General features: G+C 55.6%; 2 protein-coding genes across 4 annotated transcripts in view; one reads left to right on the top strand and one right to left on the bottom strand.

Annotated features, from left to right (window-relative positions):
• Positions 1-948: 948 nt before the first annotated feature.
• On the bottom strand, positions 949-8,854 carry UBALD1 (UBA like domain containing 1). The gene is made up of 3 exons (XM_051781856.1): positions 8,584-8,854; positions 3,088-3,147; positions 949-2,080 (listed from the first exon to the last, which is right to left on the bottom strand). The coding sequence occupies exons 1-3, from the start codon at positions 8,689-8,691 to the stop codon at positions 1,760-1,762; spliced, it is 489 nt and encodes a 162-aa protein (XP_051637816.1). The 5' UTR covers positions 8,692-8,854; the 3' UTR covers positions 949-1,759.
• A 5,252-nt stretch (positions 8,855-14,106) lies between these two features.
• MGRN1 (mahogunin ring finger 1) overlaps positions 14,107-26,443 on the top strand; it is a 52,935-nt gene continuing 40,598 nt past the window's right edge. For all 3 annotated transcript variants that reach the window (XM_051780934.1, XM_051780944.1, XM_051780954.1), the window contains exons 1-3: positions 14,107-14,304; positions 22,209-22,327; positions 25,675-25,763. In XM_051780934.1, coding sequence (XP_051636894.1) covers positions 14,217-14,304; positions 22,209-22,327; positions 25,675-25,763 — 296 coding nt within the window. In that variant the 5' untranslated portion in view covers positions 14,107-14,216. The remainder of the gene's footprint in view (positions 14,305-22,208; positions 22,328-25,674; positions 25,764-26,443) is intronic.

Here is a 26,443-nt window from a genome sequence, read left to right as displayed (position 1 = left end):
GGACTCAGCAACCACAGTCTGACATTTTTGGGCTATGCCATGTCCCCATGAGCTCTCTCTGATCAGTTAGATGTCCAGGTCTCTGGTCTAGCACTTGATTTTCCAATCCTATGGCTCCTGGTGGCCCTGGAACAGTCGCAAGCAGCTTCCCCTCCCCACCACCCAGGTCTCCATGTGGCTTCACCTGTGTTTCACAGGCAGTTGTCTCTCTTCTCTGTGTCCCCTGGGTGGGCTCTGGGCACACTCCCTGCCTCACAGACCACCCCCACTCCCAGTAGGACTCCACCCTGGCCTTGACGTGCTCAGGTCACCACAGCTGGGAAACAAGGTGCACAGCCCTGGCTCCTTCCAGATGCCACCAGCTTGGCCCATTCCGTTCAGTGGGGCAGGACTGCAGGTGGCAGCTCCAGCACAGCTCCACACAAGGAAGCTCACAAGAGCCAGCCCCAGCTCCAGCCCTCCCTCCCAGGCTCTGCCAAGGCTGTCCCAAGAGGCAGCCAGGGTGAAACCATCGCTCCTACACTGTTTATTTTAGCAACACAAATAAGAGATTCAAATTAATTATTGACTGGTGAGCGCAGAGATGCAGGGGCACAGCCTTGCTGGGAGAGGCCCCCGCAGGGACAGCGACCTCTGAGGGACCTGGCAAAGAGGGGACAGGTCACAGCAAGGCACCAGGACCTGTGGGTGTCACACGGGGAGCCGAGGGCTCAACACAGCCCTACCATTGGCTTGGGGGTCTCTGCAGTCAGAGCTGGGCTGGCTCCTCCTGGGGCTGGGCCCTGGATGCACTCGGCCAAAGGCAGTTGGTGTCACTGTGCTGCTGGAATGGGGTGTTTGGAGCAGCCAGCCCCACCTCAGACACACAAGAGCCACTGGGAGAGGGGATATGAAACACTCTGGGCCAGGGCAGCCTTACCCTGCTGCGAGCAAAGCAAAGACACCAGGTTCAAAGCAGAAGAGCGTGTATTGCAAGCGGCTGCGGCGCATCCGGAGAGACTTCCAGCCGCCGGGAAAAAGAACAGAGGGCTTAAAAACGATCCCAGTCTCTAGGGTTACACTGTGTCATGCAAAAGAGCCCTGGGGAGAACCCCATCCCAGGGGGTGGAGGGGAGGGTGTGCTGGCCCAGCCGGGCCACTGTGGCTCACCCCCGCTCCCCATCAGGGGCTGGGTGAGGGGCCAGATGCCTCCCCAAGAGCCGGTGTCCCCCAGCCCTGCTCACCAGCAAGGATGATGTGTGCAGGGTGGAGGCTGTGGTGGAGCAGGAACAGCCCTTGCTCTCTTCACCCCTTATAAAAACCAAGCCTCGTGGGGTATCTGCCCCCACCCAGTCGAGCGGGGCCAAGGGATAGGGGGAAACACTCAGGCACAACCCACTTGGCCTAGTGGGGTGGCCCAGGGGACCCTGAAGAAGGGACCTCCTCTGTAAATGTCACTGGCATGCAAACTCCGGTGTCCCAAGGGAGGAGGGGGTGCTCCCTCCCGGAGAGTCTGGCAGCGGCGGGGTCCCACGTGGAGGCTGGCACCGGTCCCACGCAGCCTCCCGCTGTCTCTGGGGAGCTCCATTCAGCTCGAGAACAAGTAAAAACTACTTCAAACCAAACCCATGCAAGGCAGCTATTTCTCTCGTGTGTCTCGGCAGCTGCCAGACGCCCTGGCAGCAGAGTTCCTCTCCTCTTTGGGGAGGGGGGGGGGAGGAAAAAAAAAATATTTATATGCAGGGGTCCCTCCCCGCCGCGTTCGCTCTTGGCCGCGGCCTCATCTCTCTGCCTCCATGGTCACGTTGGCCTTCTGTTCCGCGGTGGCCTGCTGGGAGACAGCGGCGGGCCAGCCCGCGGGCTGCGCCGGCGCGGCCGGAGTCCACATGCTCTGCTGCTGGCCAGGGGGAGAAGCCGTGGGCCAGGCGGGGTTGAAGGCCCCGTGCTGGGGCAGCGGCGGGGCCGGGGGCGGTGGGGAGGTCGCCATGGAGGCCACGGGGCTACTGCTGTTGAAGCTCTCGGAAGCCTTGAGGCGGGAGAACATGGTGAGGGCGTCGGGGAAGTTGGGCGGCGTGGCCGGCGTGTTGGCGGGAGTGCACATCTGCGGGAAGGAGACACGGGGTCAGGCAGGGGGGTTTCTATCTTCTGCCTCCCACTGGGGCACACAGACCCCTCTGCCCCCACTGCTGTGGCACAGGGAATCCCCCCAGACCCGTGCTCTGCTGACCACACTGTTATTTAAGGGTCTAAACTGATGCTGTGGTGAGAGCTCTTGTCAGAGGGCCCAGACAGGGCCCTCTGTGCCCACTCTTGTACCCACCCAACTCAGGGACCCCCTCTGCTCCACAACCCGCTGGTGCCACCCTGGGCCTGCAGCTTTCTGACTTGGTGGGCACCAGACTCAGGCCCAACTCCCACCCCACAGGAGACTGGGCATGCTCTGGTCCTGCCAGGCACTTGCTCTGCACGCCCCAAATCCCCAGTTGTCCTGGAGAGTCAAACGAGGCCACAGCAGCCAGTAAATCCCTAAGACACATCTGCCCAAGCAGATTACAGGCTGCCGGGGCACGAGAGCCGAGGGACTGAGTCTGGGGACAGCTGGAGGAGCACAAAGGCAGGCAGCACCCATGCTCTCCTGTGTTTACACACTTCCAGAGGCACGCTCCAGTGAGGCTCCAGGGATTTGCACGCTCCAGGGAGCACACAAGGACTTGTGTGTGTGGCTGCTGCTTGGTGGGAAACACCACGTATCTGTGTGTGTGTGTTTACACAGGTCAGTGCTTCAGGATCCTCCACGCTCTCTCTCCCATGCTGGGGCTGGTATGGACCACTGGCCATGCCCAAAACATCCTCCATCAGACCGTCCCTCTTGGAGGTGCAGCCCCAACCCCTCTGCGGGGCTCTGAGGGCACTCCCAGCCCTGCTGTCCCACTATGTAGCACCAGCTGCTCTCCAGGAAAACCTCCCTTGGCAGGCAGCTCTGGCAGTGCCCGGTCAGACTTCCCTGCCTGCACTCCTGGGGCTCGGAAGCAGCGAGCTGGACACCAGCACCAGGTTGAAGCGCCTGCCAGCTGGTGCTGCGCCCTGGGGAGCTGTGAAAGCACTTACCATCTGATGGTGGTGGCTGTAGGGGATGTTTGTTTCTTGGAAAAAAGCACTGAGAGCAGTCTGAAAGCAAGAAGAAAAAAGGGAAGATGGTGTTACCACCAGCAAGCAAACTTGGCACCCACCTCATCCCTGCACACAGCGGCAGGGCTTTGACAGACCCCACAGATGATCCAAAAACAGGCCCTGGGGGGCTGACCATACCCACAGCCCCTGCCTGCACAGGAGGGTGCTGGGCACAGCTGCTCCCTGTCCCCAGGCAGGGACCCATGCCTGCCATCTGCTTGTACCAGGGCAGGTGACAGCCACGTGTATTTGGGACGACCATCCTCTCTGAGGAGCAGCTACTGCTGGAGCAGAACCTGGCATGCATTTCACAACTCATAGCCATGCTCTGCAATCACCGTGTGCAGGGAGAGGAGGGAAACCAAACCCAGCCTCAGCAGGAACCAGTTAAATGTGTGTCCTTAACAGAACATGATCATGGTCACTGTATTCCCACCAGGACATCCCCAGGGATGCAGCAAGTGCCTGCCTCACACACCAGAGCATTTCCAATTCGGTCGCAGGCGGGGCACGGTGATGACTGACATTGTCCTGGTTGGCTTCCAGTTAAAACCAGTAACAGTCTGGTAAATACGTCACGTGCCACAGGCACGTGAGAGAACAAGGAGGGTTGCAGGGATAGAAGGCTGGAGGAACAGCATGGCCAGGAGGGCAGACACCCAGCCCAGGTCTGGGAGGAGCAGAGGCATCAGGAGCTTTGGGGGTGCACAGGACTGAACTGATACAGGAACAGTGGGAGAAGTTCTTCCCTGTGAGGGTGGTGAGGCCCTGACACGGGTTGCCCAGGGAAGCTGTGGCTGCCCCATCCCTGGGAGTGTTCAAAGCCAGGATGGGGTTTGGAACAACATGGTCTAGTGGAAGGTGTCCCTGCCCACAGCATGGGGTTAGAACAAGATAATCTTCAAGGTCCCTTCCAACCCAAACTATTCTGTGATTCCATGTTAGTGAAGCTGACCCCTGTTCTGTGCCAGGCTTTAACCAAGTCAGGGCTAGAAAACAATGTTTTGATTCAGTTGCAGATCAGACTTGATGGAAATGTTGGAGAACTGGTTTGGATTCAGTTCTGGTTGGAGGAAAAGCCCCCATGTGTCCCATTCAGCCCTCTCCCCAGGGCCTGCAGCTCTGTAAGGCAGGGTGTGAGGAGCAGGGCTGGGCCTGGGTGCTGCCACACTACCCCAGACTTTGCTCCCTTCCTACAAGCCAGAGATTGGGGTTACCCAAGCTGCTGGGAAAAAAAAAAAAGGCAGAAAAGCCTGGAAAAAGGAGAGGGAGGTTGTACCAAACCCTACCCAACTGCAGCAGCCACAGTCCTACCACCACACATGCTCTTCATCCTGGTGCCCACATGCTCCTGTGTCATTCCCAGGGCTGGGATAAATGACAGTGAGTCAGCTCAGCTCATTGATCCAATGGAAAACTAATTCTGCCCCAAACACCCAGGCTGGCAGGCCCTGGGAAGGCAAAGGGTTTTATGGTTTCCTGGCTACACAGCAGAAAACTATTGGCATGACCAGGTGGCAGCCAGAGCAGTATCTGCAAACAATGATCCAGATCTGGGTGGGGGAAGCAATTCCTGCTGCACAGTCTGGCAGCTCCTAAACCTTGGGGGGAGTGTGCAATAGCTGGGCTGGCAAGGCTCTTCCCTGCAATAGCTGCATTTAATAACACACACCAGAACCCTGCACCCAGCCAGGCTGGGAACTCAGAGCCCTCAGTGCCCACAGGCAGGACCTGCCGGATCTAAACGGTGGCCATACAGCAGAAATAGGGTCTGTGGGCCCAGAGAGAGCTCTGAACAGGCCAGCACACGTCTAAGAATCAAGGAAATGTCCAACAGACACTCATGAGGCAGAGACACCCCCATCACTGCGCTACCCTTCGTCCTGGGTGAGGTCTGATGTCAACATCCACAGGCCCTATCGCTCCGACAGATCCTGATAAGAAAGGGGGGAACAGCGAGCGGGAAGCACAGGCAGAGGTGTGGGCGCAGCCAGATACCATAAGCTGATTACATCTGCTCTGTGCTCCTGTTTTCAAAGTGGCCTCGTATCTTGGACTGTGCCACTGGCAGACAGGGGCTGAGCAGGTCCCTGCTGTCCCCCTGAGCTGCCCACCGATCCCTGCCAGCACTGGGATGGCAGCTGGGACCGGGCAGAGGAAACACTCCACCAGTGCAGGCCCCTCTGCCTAAAAGAGTGTCCCCTCCCCTCCATCTGCCCCTTTCCAAGCATGGCAGGAGCAACCCCTCTGCCTAGCACAATGCCCACCTCCCAAGGGACCCAGGACCTGCAGAGCCCCAGCCCTGCAGAGGAGGGACCCGCTCCCACCCCCTCGGAGTGTGCCAGGGACACATATGTAACCAAAGCTGCCTGTGCCACCTGGTCTCCAGCCAGCGTCACAAGTGCTGTGGTGACTGGTGCAACAGCAAAGCCAATTAAGGCTTCTCTGCTTGAGGAGCCCGAGCCCAGCTCAGCCCCTGTCTCCTGTCACACTCAGCAGGTGACCAGGCCTCTGTATCCCCCCCAGGACACAAAACCAGGAGCTTCACAGGAGGCGGATCACACAGGGTACCCTGCCAGGGTGCCAAGAGTGGTGACCCAGTCAGAGAGAGGGTGGCTGAAGGTGTGTGCTGTACCTGCTGCCAGCACAGAGGACCCAGCAGCCCCAGTGCTGGAGCAGCCCTGGGAGCACCCTGTTCTTGAGCCACAAAGGAAGGGGCTTCATAAGACATAAATACTTAAGAGGAAGTGGAAATCCAACCATGGGCACAGCAAGCAGAGCCAGACACCTGCTCCTTCTCTTGTTCCCCACACATAGGCTCGCTACACTGAAGAGACACACTCAGCACCAGGAAAAGGTGCTTTTATAAAAGCAGATTTCATCTTATCCTTCCCAAGCAGCCCCAGGGGACACGAGCACATAACAAAACTGAACAACACCTTTCTGCCTGATCCACTGCTCAGCCCCATGTGAGACCCTGCAAACTCTGCCTGGCAGCCTGCTGGGTTCCAGCCATGGAGGAGGTACCTGCTGCTCTCTCTGGCTTCTCCCAAAAAGCCAGCACCTGCGGCCCTGGAGGGGCCAGAGACACTCCAAGCTGCTTCCTCTGAACTGTAAACCTCCCCCTGCGACCAGTCATGGCACTGCTCCAGCTGCTGGAGGGCTGGGCTGGCACCACCATTCCGGCTGGCACCCACGGCAGCTGTCCCTGGGAGGGCTCACGGTGCTGCAAGGGCTGCAAACTACACCAGGCATGACAGGAAAACCCCTGCCCACCGTCCCCAGGAAACAGGAATGGAGTCACAGCGAGTGGGAGAGGTGATCCACACACTGCTGCCCCATTCCCCAGGGACGGATGGGATGCAAAACAAATGGCTCCCTGGTCAAGCCCCTGAACTCGGTACAGGCTCCAATCAGCTCACACCACACAGAACGTGGCTGTATCCCAAATGTTCTCCTGATCTCCCACCCTGCTCGCTGGATGATGTTCCTTCGCCCTACTCCATGCAGCAAAACCCCTCTTGCAGCCCCCATTGCATCCTCCTCCACATACAAGGGCCCCTGAGCAGCCCCAAAGCAGCTCGAGCCCAGGAAAGTGGTCCCAAAACACCAGCATCCCAAAGCTGGTTTCACAGCAGCCTCCCTCTCCCTCCTGCCCATGACCAACACCCAGGGGCTGCTACAGGCAGGGAAGGTCCTGGGCAGGGCAGATGGGTGCCAGGAGTGCCCTGGCCAGGACAGAGGCACAGAGATGGGAGAACCCAACTCCTGCTGTTGTGCCGCTGGGCCACTCAGCTCACACCTCTGCCCATGATGGTCTTACAGGCAGAATCAACACCCTCAGGGTAGGGGCAGGCTGATCCAATTCACACCGTGCCCCTGAAGCAGCACTTTGGCTCGCAGGGCACTACTAATTTACACCACTGAACTCGCCTGAACCCCACCAATTCACACCCAGTGCAGGCACGCACCAGCCGGCAAACGGGTGCTGCACCAGAATAACAAAAGCAACCCGGGCAAGAGGTGGGAGCAGGCAGGAGTGGTCGGGAGGTGCTCCCTCCCCAGCGTGGCTCCCAGAAGGAGCCGTGCCCAGCGGCCATTTTGCAAAGGGAATTATCTGACCGTTGCACCAAAAGTGAGTGGGAACATGGTAACGGCTCGTCGTCGCAGCGTTTGTTTACAGCCCAGCTTCCTCTGAGTCATGTGAGTGCCCAGCCGGCAGGAGACGGCTGTTTGTACTTGTGCAACTCACCAAACGGTGGCAAAGTTCTGCAAAAAAAGCGCCTTTTCACAGAGAAGTTAAAACTTTTGTCATCCCCTCCCCAGCTCTTTTGCGACGACGCACGGAGGTGGTGGAAGCGGCTCCCGCCTGTCCCAGAGGGCCGCACAGCCAGGCTGTGTTAGTAAACAAACCCCAGAGCACGCTACACATGCAGCACATCCCACGCCACGGTGCTCCCGGCAGTGGGACGCGGTGGAGGGCAACGCGGCTCGGCCTCCCCAGCATCCCTAAAAAGCCACCCCGCGCTCCCCGGACACGCACGGCTCGGCTCGGAACGCCTGACTGAGCACCTGGGAATCCCGAGACCGCTCCCGATCCATCCGGCAGCCGTTCCCTTAGGGAACGGCCCCCGAACGCCGCCGGGGAGCCCGGCGCCCACCCGGGCGGGGGGAGAGAGGCTCCAGCCGCAGGGATGGCACAGACGGAGCCTCCAGCTCCCCGGCCTGGCTCAGACCTGCTCCCGCATCGCAGCGCAGACACCTCAATTACCGAGGTGCCATTAGCGTCAAAACCATCAGCTCCAGCCCGGGGAGCTGCCGGGGCCGCGGGAGGAGAGGAAAAATCCTATCTAGAAAGCAATTTGCCGGCGACAGCCGCCGCACACCTCTTTGCTCCTTTGCACTTCAGCTCCGGGGAGCTCCGGGGGCTCAGAGCGCCCCGAAAGAGTCCCCCCCGCGCCCCCCGCCCGGCGTTCACCCCTGTCAATGTCACGGAGTATCCCGCCCGCGGGCGAGGGGCAGGCGTCTGGGAGCCAGAAAAGCTTTGACCTACAAAGTCTCCTCTCCCACGGCCGCCCGAGATACTCAGAACTCCCTGGGGCAGGGCCGTGGAAAAGGTTGCGCGGGGCTCTTACAGCCCACGGCCACACGGGAGGGTCTGTGCGGGCTGCAGGGGGGGACAGGAGGAGGGTTCTGCTCCCCCGGTCCGGCGGGGCTGCCCCCCCAGCCTCCCCCCGCGCAACGTGGCCCCGCTCCCCCCGCCCCGCGTGGCGCCCACGGGGGGCCCGGCCCGGCCCCGCCGCGCGTGGGCGAGCGGAGAGGGCGAGAAGCAGCGTGTCCGCAGGGCCCACGCTTCCCGAATTCCGCCCCCACCACCACGGCCGCCCCACGCGGGGGCCCCGCCCGGGACCGGCACCGGGGCGGCGGCCTCACCTCGAACTGCCAGTGGGCCGCTTGCAGCAGCTGCTTGGCCTGGTCGGCGGCGCAGCCGGCCGCCAGCACGAACTGGTTGATCATCACCTGGTGCTTGAGCTCGTCCATGGCCGCGGCCCCCGCCGCCCTCAGGGCGCCGCCAGCACGGCGGGGCCGGCGGCTCACGCCAATGTTTACCGGGCACTGACTCACGGCGCCCGCCCCGGCCCCGCCCACGGCCGCCGGGGGGCGGGGCCGGCGCGGCCCGGCCCGCGCGGCGCCGCCTGGGGCCTGTAGTCCGCGCCCTTCTCCCTCCGCGCCGCCCTCCCCCCATGCGGACCACAACTCCCGGCAGGCCCCGCTTTGTTTGCCGAGCCGCCGGCGCGCGCTGAGTGACGCGCGGGGCCAGCCAATCGGCTCCCGCGGCTCCGTAGTACCTGACCGTATATGGTCAACAACGGCGCGGCGCCCAATGGGAGGGCGGCGGGGGCGGGGCCTTGCGCGAGGCGGGGGGCGGGGCCCGGCAGTCACGTGGGCGCGGGCGGTGTTTACAGTCGGGCCGCGTGCGGTTTCCTGTTGACGTGCGGGAGCGGCGGGGCCGGGCCGGGCTGAGCGAGCGGGGCCGCCGGTACTGCCCCTGTGCTTCCTTCCCCTGTGCTGCCCCTTCTGCCCCGCACCGGTAACGTGTGGCCCCCGCGATGCCCCCGCAGCCTGCGCGGCTCTGCCGGGAGCCCCTTGTCTCGCAGCTCCCGCACAGCCCCCAGCGGGGCCTGAGATGGTGGAGCAGCAGCAGCAACGGCCCTTTGGCCCCGCGTCCTCCCGTAGTCCAGTAAACCACAGAGGGGTTGCTCCAGTCCCTGCTGGTCCCGTTTTTCCCTCGGCCGCAGCGTGTCCGTGCACCCCACTGACTCTTGAAGTGAGAGGTGGCAGCCGGAGAAGGTTCTGGAAGGCGCCAGGGGACTGCCGGCCCCGCGAAAGGCTCCTTTGAGAGCGCGGCGTTGCCGCGGCAGATGAAAGCTCGGGGCCCTGGCGGGCGGACAGTGATGTTGCTAGGGATAAGCAGGCACAGACACGCGGCTGTGGGGAGGAAAGCCAGGGAAGAGCAAGGGAAAAGACACAGGGAAGCGCTGGCTTCACAAGGCTCGTTAAGACCTCCAGCCCCCTCCGTGTTTCCTGAGGCCATCTCCTACGGTTTGGAGGTGTTTATCCTCACCACGAGGGGTTTGTTCCTGACACCTCTGGCCCCAGCCATCAGTTAGGTGCGGCCATAGGTGTTTCTGAGCCGGGAGGATTAGACGGCTGAAGCTCAGGCTTTGCAGCCCTCACTGGCCAGGCAGGAATTGCTCTGGTATCGTCCAAAGCTGGTCACCATCTTCCACGTGTCCTTTAGTAACCAGAGCACTCCAGGGCTTGGAGAATTGGAGAATTCCCAGGCCGAGGGGTTTTCCTCCTCCACCTGTGTGTGTCACTGCCTAAATCCAAGTGAGAGCTCAGCTGTACGGTGGTGGCAGTGGGACACAGCAAGAGGTGACAGGTCATTTTTCCAAGGAGACAATCCCCAGAGAGAAGCAGCAAGGGGAGATCTGTAGCCAGCACGGTGTAAATACAGCTGGAAAAACAAATCTCCTGAAGGATTATTTTAATCAGAAAGAACCAGAAACTTTTAGAAACCTTGCAGTTGGGTATTTGAAGGGAGAAGGGCCGGGCCTGGCCCAGCAGGGCTTCTTGGAGAGGGTTGGAAGCCCTTTGGAGCAGGGCAGTGTTTAGGAAGGCAAAGTTCATGGGCTCACCACTCCTTCTGGTGAGGACGAACTGTGTGTAGTCTCCAGGGCTCCTGAACCTTGTTATACCTGACAAACAAAGCGAGTGACAGCTCTGGGCAGGGGACAACTGATACGAAGCAATTTGCTTCGCTGGGTAATAAACCCCTGAGCAGCTGGACTTTGGATGAGCTGCTCCGGTGACTGGGAGGTTTGCAGGGAAACAGATTTCCCTGTTTACACAAGTGTGCTTGTAGCTGCCTCCCCAGCAGAGATGTCCAAGGAGACTCCTGAAGGGCAGGTGGTGGTAGCTGGAGAAACCTGTGGCAGTGTGAGGGTGGGTGTCCCTCCGGCTGCTCTGCCTCCTCACCAGGCTGTATGGAGGGGTTTGAAGGATCCCTCCTCTATCCTCCTGCTATTCTCCAGGTTGTGCTGGAGAGTGGCTCCAGGCTCACCTTTTCCTGGATGGATTTTGCTGAGCTGGAAGGCAGTGCAGGAGCTGAGGTCTCCTCCCCACCCCAGGGCTCTGCAGGGTCCCAGGGGAAGGAGCCCTGGCTCAGTTTCATCCTGGTCCTCCCCAGCTTGATCGCTCTCACCCCACACCATGATGGCACCTGGAGTCTCAGGCTACCTTGTACCTTTTCATCCCTCTGTCCTGGAGGGCCTCCCACCTTCATGGCCTTCCTTCCTCTCCATCCTCAGCACAGAGCAGGCAGAACCCGGGGCTGGCAGCACCAAAGGAGGGACAAATACAGTCTCGGGGACCCCAGAGTTGAAGGTGCAAAACCCACTGAGGTGGCACCACCAGGGTTTGTGGAGCTATTGCTGAGAGGGCATCCCTTCTCCTGGCCCCAAGGTTCTCTCTCTCCTTCCCCCTGCTGCTGGCAGTGGCCCCTGCGAGGGACAGAGGAGGCAGTGGTGCAATATCCTGCCTTTGTGTGTGCCCGTGGGCCGGGCTGGGGCAAAGGAGCTGTGGCTGCTGGAGGTGCTGCCCTTCAGCTCCGCTGGCTCCGGGATTTGGGGCGGAAGGGCTGAGCCCGGCCCTGGCACAGCGCTGCTATTGTCGTTGTCTCTCACACGCATCTCACAGAGCAGGGCCCTGCAGGGGATATTCTCCAGCGAAAGCCCCTGCCCTCCCAGATGGCAGCAATGCCCTCGGGGCCCTAGGGCTTTCTCGGAGTGGCCCGGGAGGGACCTTCCCGCTGCTGGTGGAGGTTTTGCACGAACAAAACCCTCCTGCTGCAGCTTCCCGGGCAGAGCTGCCACCCCACAGCCCAGTGCTGCGGGACTTGGCTCTGCTCTTGGCTTCCCTGCTTCACCCATATGGCTCCTGGTGAGCAGCTGCAGAGAGAACAGGGCTGGGGGTTGGAACTAAGTGATCTTTGAGGTCCCTTCCAACCCAAAACATTCTAAGATTCTGTGATTCTGTCCCGCAAAAAGCTCAGGGAAGAGCTTTGGAGCAGTTCCCTCCGGGTGCCTCACTGGGCTGGGGAAGAACAAGATGCTCTTGGTGCTCAGGATGTGGGAGGGAAGGGCGAAGGACCCTCATCTTCTGTCCCTGTGCAAATTCCCATCCTTGCCTTGCCTCATGGTGCGAACACGGCTCAGCTTTGCCCCCAGGCTCGTGGCCAGCTGGCTGCCAGCTGGCAAACAGACCCCAGCATGGCATGGGGAGATGGAGATCCTTGCTGTGCCAGATCTGCTCCAACACTGAGCCCCAGATAAGCTGCAGAGTGAGGCCTTGGGGGGTTATGGATTCACCCTTCTGGGTTGGGGCTGCTGGTGGCACACAAGCTGTTCCTGTCACCCCGCTGCTACCAGGGGGCTTGTTCCCATCCCCGAGGAGCATCACAGAGCAGCCAGACAGCTCCAGGCCAGCATACACAAGCTGAGTGTCACCATGTGGGTCAGCAGACTCCATCCTTCACTCTATCCCTCCCCTCCCTCTCTGTGCAACTTCTGTCATGAGAAACCCTTGCAGGGAGAGGCTGGTTGAGCAAGAGGTGGTGTCTCTCTGGGTGCCAGCAGGATCCTGGGGGACGCAGCAGGCAGCACCCTGGCACAGTTACTGCCAAGGCTGCCTGTGCCAGGTGTGAGGTACCCAGTTTTCATGGCTGGCCAACAGGACTGGTTGCTAATTCTGTGCTTTTCCCTGTCCTTGCCAACCCTGCTGCACAACGGGATGCAGCAGAGTGAGGTCTGGTCCTGCTCTGTGCTCACCCCCAGCACCCGTTCCCCTGACATCCTGTGCCCTGTATGGCTCCTTGTATTGGCCATACTCGGGGTGGCCACAGCAGCTGCAAGGGTAATAACTGTCTGGAAGCACGTTTCCCTTCAGGGTTGTTTGCTTATTCCCGCTGGGTGTGTTTTAGTTTGTGTTTACAGCCAGCAAATTCCACCCACCGCCCGCTCACTTGCTATCACAAAATGCTCCCGTGCTGGCAGGCTCTGCTCCCTGCCCTGTCCCCTTCTCCCTGTGTCCCAGCCCTCTCCTATTCCCCTGCTCCTGAGGCCAACTGAAGACATTTCACACGTGCCATCCCTGCTCCTTCATGTCTCCCTGGGATTTAGAATTTGGGTCCCCAGTTCTTTGCAGAACCTGTGCAGGAAGGTGCCTCCCTTCACAAGCCGAACCTGGGCAGTTTATCCCTGATCCCTGGTGCCAGAGGGGACAGGACTCAGTGTTGGGACATTGGTGGCTCTTTTATGCCTCCTCCTCCATGCCATCCTCTGGGATGGTGTGTCAGCCCAGTCATCCCCTGCTCTCACATCCAGGCCTCAGACACCTCTGTTTTCTCTCCTGCATGGATTATCTGTGAGGGGAAGAACACAGGAGAGGTTTCCCCGTGGGAATGTCACAAGGTCTTGTAGCATGGGAGGCCAATTGCCTCTTCTCCTGCTGGCTTTGAGCCTCAGCCAGGAGCAGGTCCCACCTCTGGGAACTGGCCTGGATAATGGATTCCCATGCCAAACTTCCCAGGAGGAACACGGCTACCCCAGCTGGCCCACAGGATCTGCAGGCTCCATGCACACCTCCATCCCAGCACGGACACTCTGTGCATCCCTGCACAGGGTGTGTCCCTGGGCATCCCTCTGCAAGGTGTGTCTCCCTGGGCATCCTCCTTGTGCAGGATGTGTCCCTGGGCATCTCCCATGGGCATCCCCCCCATGCATCCCTGTGCAAGCTCCCTGGGCATCCACCTTCCCTGGGCATCCCTGTACAGAATGTGTCCTTGAGCATCCTCTCTGTGCATCCCTGGCCAAGCTCCCAAGGGCTTCCCCATCCAAGGTGTGTCCCTGGTATTCTCTGTGCCCATCCCCGGGTCCATCCCTGTGTCCATCCCCATCCAGGGTGCCCTGTGCTCATCCCCAGGCGCCTTCCTGTTCCCATCCCACCCCCATTCTCACTCCCATTCCCACCCCTATCCCATCCCCATTCCCACCCCCGTTCCCCTTCCCACCCCCAGCCCATCCCCAGCCCCTTCCCATCCCATCCTATCCCACCCCACCTCACCCCAGCCCATCCCTTCCTCATCCCCTCTCCTCCCCTCCCCTCCTATCCCATCCCATCCCATCCCATCCCATCCCATCCCATCCCATCCCATCCCATCCTCATCCCATCCCATCCCAACCCATCCCGGTGCCTCCTTAGCGCCCCCCTCCCAGCGGGGCACCCGCGCTCCCCCCTCCTCGCCGCCCTTGGTACCTTCCGCGGTTCGTGCCCCCCCCGCGGTTGGTCCCGCCGGCGCGGTGCCTGCCGGGAGCTGTAGTCCGGGCGCGGTTGGACTCGCAGTCCCGGCGTGCCCCGCGCCGCCGCCGTGGGTGCGGGTCCCGGTGCGGGTCCCGGTGCCGCCCCCGGTGCCGCCGCTCTGCGCCCCCCGCGCCGCGGCCGCCATGGGCTCCCTGCTCAGCCGCCGCATCGCGGGCGTGGAGGACATCGACATCCAGGCCAACTCGGCCTATCGCTACCCGCCCAAGTCCGGTGAGGGCCGCGGGGGCCGGGGATGGGGACCGGGGATGGGGGCCGGGCCGGGCCCGGTGCCCCCCGGGCCGAGCGGGACAGCCGCGGAAGGCGCTGCGGGAGCGGCTGTCACCAGCCGGGGATGGCTCTGGCTCTGCCCCGGGCCCTGCGGGACCTCCCCGGCGGCGAAGCCGTGGATGGAACTCCGTGGGCCGGAGCGGTGGGACGGGGCCGCGTGTGCCCGGTGCGGGTCGGTGTGAGGGGCGGGAGGGCCCCGTGTCACCCGGGGTCAGCAGTGCCCGTCCCTCTGCCAGCAGTACCCGTCCCTCTGCCCGTGCCCGCCCGGCGCAGCCCTGGGGTCCCCCGTGGTGCTGGGGGGTCACTGGGGGTGCACAAGGCTCTGCTCCCTACGCTGGGAATTCTCTGGGAATGCGGCTGGAGCAGGTTGTCGGTCAGTGGCGGCTGCGCTGGTGAAGGGGAAGCGGCGGCAGAGTTCGAAGGGGACACGGAACAAAACTGGGTCTGGTGGAACATAGGATGGTAAATTCCGGCATGACAACCCCCTTTAACTCCTCAGAATGGCAGTGGCTCTCACCTGGGAGAGACCTGGGATGACACGGCCTAGTGGGTGTCTGTTTTCCAAAGGGAATTGTCCTGAAAGCTTGGAGAGTTGTCAGTGCCACTGGTGGGCCCGTGACCCACCTTGTCTGGGGGTGACTTTTGAAACTGGCCAGATTTAACTTGTTTGAAGAGTTTTACTTCTCACAGAACGAGTCATCAGGGAAATTCGGGTGCTTTTCCCCCTTATAGTGTTTATTTACTTATAAATTATTCTAAGCTTCTATTCTGCTAGGGCTTTTCCAGGCAGGCTGGAGAATTTGCAGAGCAGCATTTTGGGTCCCCTCACTCACAGGTACAAAGACTTTTTGCTCAGAGGTTCGAGTCCTGCGTGTGTCCCATGACTTGCTGGCTGTGACATCCTCAGGGCTGTGTGATGGACACAGCCAGGACCCCTGCTTGCTTTGGGGGGGGCTGCAGGGTCATCTCAGAGTCCTGCCATCGTTACACCTTGTTTTGTGGCAGGTTGCTGCCTGCAGCAGGAATGGTAGTGTGGAGGAGATGGAAGAGGGGAAGCCTGCCCAGAAAAAATCCTACAGCTGTGTTCTATGTCTTAGAAAATACAACCTGATTTTTTAGGGGGTTGGGAACTAGTTTTTCAGGCTGCAGGGAAAGGCAAATGTCATTTGGCTGTTTGGCTGCAGCAGGATCTGCACGTGACAGAATTTTAGATATGGAGTGGATTAGTTGTAACCACCATATGCAATGGACATTAAACTGCTTCTTTCACATCATCTTCCTGTTGTTTCTGTGCTGTTGTATTTACCTGGACTAGAAGTTAATGATGTGTTGGGCTTGTCAGGGTAACCCCATCACACACCTGAGGCTGGGTTTTATGTTCCTGTGCATCCTGGAAGGGGTCTGTTGACTGTAATGCTGCCAAAAACTGTTCCACGTGTGATACCTCCCTTGTAACACGGAACAGCCAATGCTTTCAAGCAGCTGATTCAATAAAAATATTGGTATTTCATTCAAAGGCTCTGGATACAATTAGAGGCTTGTTAATTAATTCTCTGTGGCACTTAGTCATGCTCCCTCTGAAAGCTGGTGTTAAGCCAGGGCTTTCTTTCTCTTTGCCTTCTTCAGGTTTATCTAACAAGGATCGTCTTGACTTTGGGGAGGGAGAAGAGCTGTTCAAGCTCAGGATGGTTCTAGGCAGAGGAAGAGGCTGTGAACACTTCTGAGGTGGAGATTCAAAGCCCGGAACAGTGAGGGCTGTGTAGGATGGCAGCTCCCCTCCCTTCCTCAGAAGGATACTGTCCCTTCTGGTCCTGAGCGTGTTTGTCTTGGAGCTGGAAAGGTTGGTTATGGCTGGTGCAAAGCCTGACAGAGAGGATGACTGGGAGTGAGCGAGTATGGTTCTGTTTGATTTTGGGAAGCAAGCTGGAAGCAGTACAAAATGTTCTCAGGCCAAAGGGTTGCTAATGATTTCTAACTTGACACTGTCACTGTGAGCCCTGACTGGAAGAAGCCAGTTTTCCATTGCCTGACACACACTCCTGGCTTCGAGATTACCTCTGGAAAGCTGGAAGGTGTGGTGAGAGAGCATTCCCTGAGGTCACCCATCCTCTGGAGCCCTGTGCATCACCGAGGGTTGTCCCTCACCTTTTCCGTTCTGCCTCTCCAAGTCTCTGGTTTGAGCAGATCTTGACTTACCGTGAATGTCTGATCAGCTGCTGGGTGCAAACACACCCCCTCACAAGAAGAACACGTTGTACAAGGATATAAACCCTAAACACAGGTACTCTGGTTGTAATTCTGCCAACCTGCCTGTGGAAAGGAACACGGTGACTGTACCAGGTGGTTCCAAGTGACGGCACCTTGTTGAGTCACAGCTGGTGGCAAAGGCAGAGGTGAATATTCACTTCTCCTTTATTGACTTTTGATGTGATTGTTGCCGGGTCAGTCACGTGCTCTGGGGAGGACTGAGCAGATTGGTGTGGAATCCATTTTGGTCTGTAAGAGCCAGAGTCCCCAGTGAGGCATCCACAGGTCGTGTGACAGCTTTGTTGCAAGCTGTATGCAGTTCTATAGTCAAAAATCCTCTGAAAATGCCCTGCTTATTCCTCCAAGGCTCTGGGTGTCGATCATCAGCATTTTCCCTCTTGCATCAGGATGGCTGAGGCTGCTGTGACCCTTCTCTGAGCCCTCTTTTCTGGTACCTTTTAACCAGAATTTCTTGCTTTGTGGAGCCTGTGCTGGCATAGTGCCTGCCTGACCATTTGGAAGAAGGGCTCAGTTTGTACAGAAAAGTAAGTGCCTCCATGAAATGGGCTAAAAATGGGTAATTTTTTGCCCGTTTAGCAAGGAACAGTCATGATCTCCATCGTGCTTCTGTGCTTGAGGCAGTGAAAGGATCCATGTTTGTGCTTATGGTATCACATGCCTTTTGAGCCAGTGAGCAATGCACCAGTGCTTCCCACAGCTCCTTCAAGAGCTCCACTCCTGTTCCACTGAGCTCCTCTGCAGCGTGGAGCAGGACAAGGAGCATCTGCCCTTGGGATGCCTCTTCTCCTCTGGAGTAAGCTCTTGGAAGAGTATTCCCTGGAGATTTTTGGGAGGGGAAAAAAGGAGATTACTCCTCTCTGAAGCTGAACTGGTGTGTTGTTTGGGAATGAGGCTTTAATCAAAGAAGGAGCAGTTTTAAATAGGAGAGGAATACCCAGAGTCCATCACCTTGTTCCTGGCTCATGAGCCATGTGTGCTGTGACATTGTCACAACAGGAACACGTCTCTATATTTCAGACAGAGCTGTTGTTGCTCACTCTCTCCCCAGAGCATGTGGAGTAGTCTTTCCATTACTCCTACTGTGTCCTGGAGCTGGTGACAGCCACCACCACCTGCCATTGACTGGGACATTCCCTCCTGCCCTCTCCCCAGCTCCTCATGAGCACCACACTGAAGCGCTCGTGGACCAGAGCCAGTTGATTTTGCTACAAGTCTGTTGCTGGATGATATTTATCTCAGCTCAGAGCCACATTCCTGTTTGCTACATGGTGGCTTTTGGTGGCCCAGCAGGGATAGGTGGTGGGGAAGGTGGGATGGCCTCATCCAGCCAGGATCTTGGTTCAGGCTGTGCCTGACAGTCCCTCCCTCGGCGTGCTGTGGTGGAGTGTCTGGCTGAGTAATTAAAAGGAACTCAATTTCTGTCACTTCACTGTTAATTGTATTCGTGGTGAGAAGCCTAAATGGACATTAATTGCTTTCTCTTAATGAACGTTGTGGGACTCAGCCCGTGTTTTGCTGAGGTTACAGTTGCGCTGTCGACTCTGTGCTCCTGGTCCTTGTAGGGTGTTTGTGTCACTCCTGTATCACAGCCATGTGTTGGGGTTGCATGAACGTGGGATTAGGGTGCTGGGTTAGGGAGAGGTAATTGTGACTGGAGCAGTCTGGTGCTTAATGCTGGTGCCTTTATGATAATAAAACCCCACCACTATGTTGTCATAAATATTCACTATTTTGGTGTCATTTGATGGGCATCAAGGAGGAGCCTGGGGTTCCAGTTTGGTTTTGGATGGGACAAACTATTGAGTCAGACTTGGCCATTCTGGGTGTCCCAGTGCTGTTTTTCCAGCCACTGTAAAGTCTTCCACCATAATTTCTCTTAAAACCACTGCTTGGACCTCAGCAGTGTCACCCATTCCTGTTCTCTTTTATCTGATGCTCCCTTGTGTTCTGTCCTGATTTACTCTGGGGAACTAAAGCCACAGTTATTTTTTGCTCTGGCATTTTTATCCTATTCCATCCTTGTTTATTTATGTATGATTCTTCTCCTGGTAAGTGTGTCGCTGCATTTTCCTGGAGGATTTCCGTTTGTAGCAATTCCGTGGAGGGTTAATCCGAGGATTTTTTGCTTTTCTTTTTTTCCTGCCAAAGAGGATGGCACTTTGCATCCCCCTTCTGCCCACAGCTACAGAGCTCTGTGTAAAGCTGGCCTTGCAACACCTGCCTAAGATAGGTCAAGGTGGTTTTATAGGTTGAGGGAACTTGTGGGAACAGGGCTCAAGAGGTGTGGCAGCCTGGCTAAAATCCTAAAGCTGTCTTTGTAGTGGATTTGGAAATGGAACCTAGAGGTGGAGCTGCAGCAGGATTCTAATGCATAGAAAATAAATACAAGCTTTTTAGAGACACTAAAAATCCTAAATGTGTGGATACCTGGAAAAGAGGATGCCTCATATTTTCTGTCTCAAAATTTCCTTTTTCTTTTAGTTCTTGGTGTGATATTTACAGAAATGCTTCCTTAAAGTGTTTTGTCTTCAACTTGGGCAAACTGAGAGTTGTTTGTGACAGTGGTTGAGAGGATTAATGCATAAGTTTGGACTTACCTTAAGAGCTCTGAACTTCATGTGTTGTTGTAGCAACTGGTTTCTGAAAGCTTGCAATAGAATATCTTTTTTTAACTGCTGAAAACTGTGTTATAAATTTGTGGAGACAGTTTGCTGCCATTCTGGTCTGTTAGTCTGGCTGTTGAGACCTTGAGCCTGTGGCAGGTTTTGTGTTGTACAGCAGCCCTGGCAGAGCCCAGGGGTTGTTCTGCTCACCAGGAGCTCCTCAGAGTGATTTTCCCTGTGCTCTTTGTGGCTGGCACTGACTGCATTTCTTGTTTGCTTTTGAGGGAAGTGCCTCTGGGGAAAAAAAAAACATCCTTCACGTTGAAGGAGGTGACTTAGAAGATGAAAAGAGGTTCAGTCTGAACGTGGAACTGCAGCTGTGGTTTCCAGTTGCTGTGTTGGAGAGTGTATTTGTGAAAAATCCTAACAATTTGTTAGAGATCCCTAAAGTAGTTCTTAGTGGAACAATGACAGTGTGGCAGGTGACTTAAACATGCTAGTTTTGTGTCTGGGTGTTGTTCCAGTTATACAGGAGAGACCTTTTCATCCCAAGGTGCTGGAGAGGCTGCCTGGAGATGCACTGAAACCACATCCTGGGCTCATCCCACAGCGTGGGCAGCAGAGGAGGGTGAGATTCTGTCCCTCTGCCCTGCTCAGGTGAGACCCCACCTGCAGAGCTGCTCCAGCTCTGGGGTCCCAGCACAGCAAGGACATGGAGCTGTTGGAGTGAGTCCAGAGGAGGCACGAAGGTGATCAGGGGGGTGGAGCAGCTCTGCTGGGAGGAAAGGCTGGGAAAATTGGGATTGTTCAACCTGGAGAAGAGAAGGCTCCAGGGTGACCTAATTGAGGCCTTCCAGGACCTGAAGGGAGCCTATGGGAAAGATGGAGAGGAACTTTTTGCAAGAGCCTGGAGTGACTGGACAAGGGGAAATGGCTTCACACTGACAGAGAGTAGGTTTAGATTAGATATTTGGTGAGGCCCTGGCACAGGTTGCCCAGAGAAGCTGTGGCTACCCCAGCCCTGGAAGTGTTCCAGGCCAGGTTGGATGGGGCTTGGAGCAACCTGGTGTAGTGGAAGGTGTCCCTGCCCATGGCAGGAAGTGGAACAAGATGAGCTTTAAGGTCCCTTCCAACCCAGGCCGTACTGTTTCTGTCTCATTCACTCATGAGGGAGTTCTCCAAGTCTGATCCCAGATAACCAGCTGCTGTGGTACTGAGACATCCTGCACAAGCACTGTCCTCACAGTTAATCAAATAAAATGTTCCAAAACATAATGCTACTTGACCCACATAAAATGTGAAATCTATTCCTAACCCCCAGCATTTCTCATGCTCTTCAGAACCGGTGTGAGCACAAACCACTGTGGTGTATCTCAGCTGGAGAGGCTGTGTCAGGCTGGCTGTGCTTGGAGATTATATGCAGATCAGCTCTTTAATTTGTTGCTTCTGGGAGGGGTGGGAAAAGATTCCCTGTGATTTGAAACACCTGCATTTGTGTTCAAGGAACGACCAGATGTGGCACTCAGTGCTCTGCTCTGGTTGACAAGGTTGGACTCGATGATCCTTAGAAGTCTTTTCCAAGCTCAGTGATTCTGTGATTTTGTTATTCCGACTCCATAGGTTTGATTCTAAGTGGGTTGTGGACCTGTGCTGAAGGTGATTGTTGTACTGGAAAGAAGGATGGTGTTTCAGCACTACAAACATCTGGATGCTTGTAAGCTGAGCTCAGCAAAGCTGAGCACTACTGTCGTCATTAAGGCCCTGCCATCTGTGCCTTTCTTGAAGCATAAAGGAAAAAAGCCTTAATGGAAAAAACAGAGCCATTCATGGAAACGCTTCCATTTCAGAGTAATCATGCTTGCTCCTGCCTAGAGGGACTGCAAATCCCCCCAGAGTGCCTCCACAGCCACTCAGATGATTAGTTACTGCTTCTGGAATGGCTCGTTTGAGCACAAATTTATGCTGTCTGTGCACTGCACCCAGGGAGTGAATGTACATGTGGCTCAGTTCTCTTATCCCGCTCTGGAACTTGAAGGGAAGTGACTTGGATGCAGGCTTTTTATTTTAGTTCTCTCCTGATACTCATGTCTCTGAAATTGTAGCTCTGTGAAGTTCATGTTTGAGAGTGCTTTCCTGGAGTCTTTCTAGGAGGAAGCTGTGTTTGTGGTGCTCTCATGCACCTGAGTTGATTCTGTTGGCTTTGGAGTTAATCCAGTGCTCTGGAATCCCAGTGACCTTGCACACACTTCATCTGAAATTTGAACCTTAGTGCATCACCTTAGAGATGAATTAAAAGAAATTGTGGTGAGACTTTCAGAGCTGAAGTTCCCTTTAGTCAGTGTGTATCTCTTCCTGTGTATCAGTCCTGTATCAGTCCTCAGTCCCTGTGTATCTCTTCCAGAAATTCATGTTTCTGCATTCAGAGCTGATAGTGTTATTAATTGAATTCAGCATCAAGGTGTGAAGGTTTTGTGTGGTTCTTGCCTGGGATCTGGCAGTGAAAGAGGGGAGGGAAGGAGCCCCTCTGGCTATGCCAGGCTTTGCAGTGGGAAGAACCCTCATCCTTCTCTGAGCAGGCTGATGGTGTTTGTGGGACTGGGCTTTACACTGGAAAGTGGAGAAAACAGGAAGAATTCATCAGAATGGATGGATTGGAAAGAGCTGACTCTTACTGCTCCCTGTCCCTTCTCTGGAAAACAAGTTAAAATGGAATTATCTCCACTGTAATGATTTATTCCAGGTTTTTGTTTTGTTTTGTTTATTCCCCTGCTCCTACTGTTGGCAGTGGCCCTCAGTAGTACAGGGAAAGACTGAATTAGCAAGTATTTTCTGTGTCTTGTGCTCTTTTATACTTGTGGATTAAAAACTGTACAGACTTATCTGGGAAGCACCACTCATTTTAAGCTTGGGTGGTGGTTTGTTTGTTTGTTTGTTTTGTTGTTGTTTTAATTTCCTTGTGTTTTGCTTTTTTTCTAGGAAACTACTTTGCAAGTCACTTCTTTATGGGAGGTGAGAAGTTTGACACCCCTCACCCCGAGGGCTACCTTTTTGGTGAGAACATGGATCTGAACTTCCTGGGGAATAGACCTGTTCAGGCAAGTCCCTGTGTTCTGTTTTACTCTTCTGTTTCCTGCCTGTTTTGGAAAACCTTGTGTAGGCCTTGTAGAGGAGGATGGCACAGACCCAAGGGGGTCCATACTGCTTGGGGAGTGTCATTCCAGTCTGTTCAGATCCAAGCTGAGTTTTCCCAAGCAGTATTCCCCTTCTAGGCTTATTTTCACTTAGGACAGAAGGAATTAGCAAGTGGGGGAAGAAGGACAGGGACTCAGGAGCACAGAATTTGAGACTAATTCTGCCTGCCTGCCTACCTGAGCAAGTGTAAAACAGGCTGTAGAGAAGGCTGGGAAGCAGATCCACCCTCAGAGCCTGAACTTCCCAAAGCTCCTGGGTGTATTGAATGGCTTGCAATCAGTGTTCAACATGTGCTGTTCTCTTTCTAAATGAGTGGCCTGACTGGGTATAGGGCAGGGTTAAGACAAATCTTGATATTTGGTGTGTTTTAGTTTGCTTTGTAACCTCAGTGGGCAGCTCAGAAAGTCTCTCCTTCTCTCCTTTAGTTTTCCCAGGTGGAACACAGAGGTATTTCTGTGTCCACAGATGTCTGTGAGACTGTGAAAAGCTGCTTGCTCAAGTGCTTGTTCTTGAACAAGGCATAGCACCATTGTGAGGGACAGACAGGAGTTATGTTTTGGATTTCTCTTGCCTCTCAGAACTGCTTAAAAAGAACCAGAAGGTAACAGAGTAGGAGCAGTTTGGAGTTGTTTGCAGAGTGCTGGGGAGGAAAGGGAAAAGAGCTGCTTGCTTTGCCAGCTGTTTTCCTAGTTGTTTCTGCAACTTCAAAACATGGAAATGAAAAATTGAAGTTGTGGTTCTCCTCAGAAAAGCCATGACCATTGTTTAGTTTATGTTTGTAGTGCTCGGAGGCAGTTTGGGGTCACCCTGGTTTTACAGGTGGGGGAAACTGAGGCAAGATGACTCAGAGTTTGAATTGGAACAGTGACAAGAACATTCTGCTTTCTGAGTTCCCCTTCAGGCTGTGACATTGGTCTTCTCAGCACCACAGGCAGTTACCAGGACTCTGCAGGGGAGGACAAGGAAGAACCTGGAAAAGTCGTCGTTCATACAGAAAGTGTAGTTGGGCAAGAGAATTAGCAAGGAGGGAAATTGAAGCTGGAAATTGTTTTGGATGTATCAGTGCCATGCAGGCCTGGGGGTTGCTCACACATCCCCTGTGCACTGCCTGTGGCTGCAGGGACTGACCCTGCAGGGTTAAATTACCTGCATGTCTCTGCGTGGGTTTCCTTGCTGACATCCCAGCACTGAATTTCATCACTTCTCCAGAGGGGAGTGTGTGAGATGCCATTAACACCATGGGATGTTTGCCAAGTAGGTTTAAGAGGAACCTGTTGTGGAATATAGTTTGCCTATGTAAAGTTAAAGCCCTTTGGCAGCTCTGATTAATCTTCAAGGAAAAAAAAAAACACACTTGAACACAGAGCAGCAAAACTGTTTTCTGGACGTGGGCCCATTTCTTGCTTTGGAGTAAGGGAGGCCTTGCCTCCTCATTTCTAAAGAAACGTGTGTTGGTGGTCCCTGGGCCCCAGCAGGCAGGTCTGGAGCTGTACAGGTTGTGATCACCACAACAAGCAGTTCCTTTGCATTTCCCACCAGAGATTCTGTGCCCTGTAGGGAGAATTACAGTCTGAAGCAATAATGTCCCTATTTAAAGGACAATCTGTGAGGGAAGGTTTCTTGACTGTAGAATGGAAAGAGGCCCCCTATCCCTGTCTCTTTTCTTTTCCAGAACATTTGCCCCATTGTTTCAGAATAAAAAGAGTTTCCCCCAGTAATCCAGGGCTTCTCCGTGCTGATTAGCAGTCAGATCACTGTTTGCATGCTGTAACACACATGAAAGAGCTGCATTTCTTCTGCTCAAGCTGCAGGTGGTTTCTCTAATGGAAACAAAAGCTTGTGAGGGCAGTGCTTTCCTGACTGGGAATTCAGGGTGCAGAACAAGAGCTTGTGAAAATGCTCCTTCTTAAAATGTGTGTTCCCAATTGCTGGGCCAGGGCAGAATTTTCATCCTGAAAAATGCTTGATTTATCTGTGCAGTGGGTTGACCCTGGCAGGATGCCAGGTACCCACTAAAGCTGCTCTCTCCCTCTCCCTCTGCAACTGGACAGAGGGGAGAGGAAAAAAATACAGCTAAGGATTCATGAGTAGAGATGAGAGCTGGGAGAGCTCAGTGACTGATCACCTTCACGGGCAAAACAGACTCCAAGTGGGGATAGTACTTAAATTTATTCCTAACAGGATAAGAGCCAAAGAGTGAGAAATAAAACAGTCTTAAAAACACCTTCCCCCCCACCCCTCCTTCCTTCCATGTTCTCCCTCCTCCCCCAGAGGTGCAGGGAATGGGGAATAGGGGTTATGGTCAGTTGTTGTTTCTGCTGCTGCTCAGAGAGAGGATTCCTTCCCCTGCTCCCGTGGGACAGTCCTGGATGGACCTCTCTGCCGTGAGTCCATCCCTTGGGCAGCAGTTCTTCCCAAACTCCACGGGGTCAGTCCCTCACGGATGAGCTGTACTGATGTGGGTTCCCCACAGGGGCCACAAGTCCTACCCAGGAAAAACCTGCTCCAGCCTGGGCTTCCCTCTCCACAGGCTGCAGGTCCCTGGTGGGACCCTGCTCCATCCTAGGCTTCCCACAGGGTCACAGCCTCCTTCATGTATCCACCTGCTCCATCCTGAGCCTGCCACGGGGTCACAGCCTCCTTCCTGCATCCACCTGCTCCAGCCTGGGCTCCCCCATGGGCTGCAGGGATGTCTCTGCACCCCGATGCTCCCCCATGGGCACAGGGGCACAGCTGCCCCACCCTGCTCTGCACCACAGGCCACAGGGGCTACATCACAGCTGTGATGCCTGGAACACCTCCTACCCTTCCTTCTGCACTGCCCTTGGTGTCTGCATTGTCATTCCCATGTTCTCACTCCGCTCTTCCCTGGCTGGAATTCTTTCTGCGCAACAACCTTCTGTTCCTAAATATGTTATCCCAGAGGTGTTACTGTTGCTCCTGACTGGCTCAGCCTTGGCCAGCGGCAGGAAATCTGTCCTGGAGCCGACTGGCATTGGCTCCACGGGACAGGGGAAGTTTCTAGCAGCTTCTAAAAGAAACCACCCCTGTAGCCCCCCCCCCACTACCAAAACCCAGCCACAGAAACCCACTGCAATCTGTAAATAGAATTTGCTATTGCTATTCCTTCTGCTGTACCGAGTACCCTGAAAGCTGGACGCTTCTTGATTTGGGTAAATTGCATGCCAGGCAACATGCTGCTGCCTTTTATAGTATAATAACAGGAGAATTATTTGCCTTTTTGTTCCAGTTTCCCTATGTAACTCCAGCTCCACATGAGCCAGTGAAGACGCTGAGGAGTTTGGTGAATATCCGCAAGGACTCTCTCCGACTTGTGAGGTACCAACATTGCCTGAACCTTTCACTTTATTCAACCCAGAGCCAAAATGTATTGATAAGATTTTGGAGAATAGCTGACTTCCAGATCCTTGTTGCTAAATATGTCCAGAGGTTCCTGCATTCCGTTGTGATTGGAGCTTTCAAGTGGTTTATGTGCTCCTTATCCGAACAATCTGTGTTTCCAAACAGGACCAGTGAGGTGTCTGTCTTTGCAGGACAGACTGGAGTGGTAAACAAAGCCCTGAAATCAGAATGGAAGATATTAGTCAGGTCAATAAACCCTACAGACAGATTACTTCCTGCATTCCTGTGCAAGAAGAAGACAGAAAGGAGCTGGTTCTGAAGCGAGCCACAGGCCAGGAAGATTGATTGGTCTAGAGTGAAACTTCCTCAGGTTTCTCCTGCTGCCAAGATAAAGTTTGGTCCCAGTGTTGTTTAGGTGGCTTGTGTCCCTTGCACAGGGGGAGGAGGTCTGGATAAGTCATGGAGATCTGTTACCTCTCACTGCTCCACACCGAGATCCAAACCAGCATAGCTGGATTAAACGCTGGCTCATGCTGGGATCCACAGCTGCCCCCTTTCCAACAGATGGCTGAGGTGCAGGGCCCAGCATACAGTGCTTTGTTTGGGTCTGAGCACTGGGCACGTGTCCAGGCAGAGCATTTCCCAACGATCCTGGA

The sequence above is a fragment of the Manacus candei genome, unplaced genomic scaffold (genome assembly GCF_025592945.1).
Source record: "Manacus candei isolate 608988 ecotype Guabito, Panama unplaced genomic scaffold, ASM2559294v1 h1tg000002l, whole genome shotgun sequence".
Lineage (NCBI taxonomy): Eukaryota > Metazoa > Chordata > Aves > Passeriformes > Pipridae > Manacus > Manacus candei.
The sequence above is the reverse complement of the archived record's forward strand: the minus strand, read 5'-3'. Positions and strand labels throughout refer to the sequence as shown.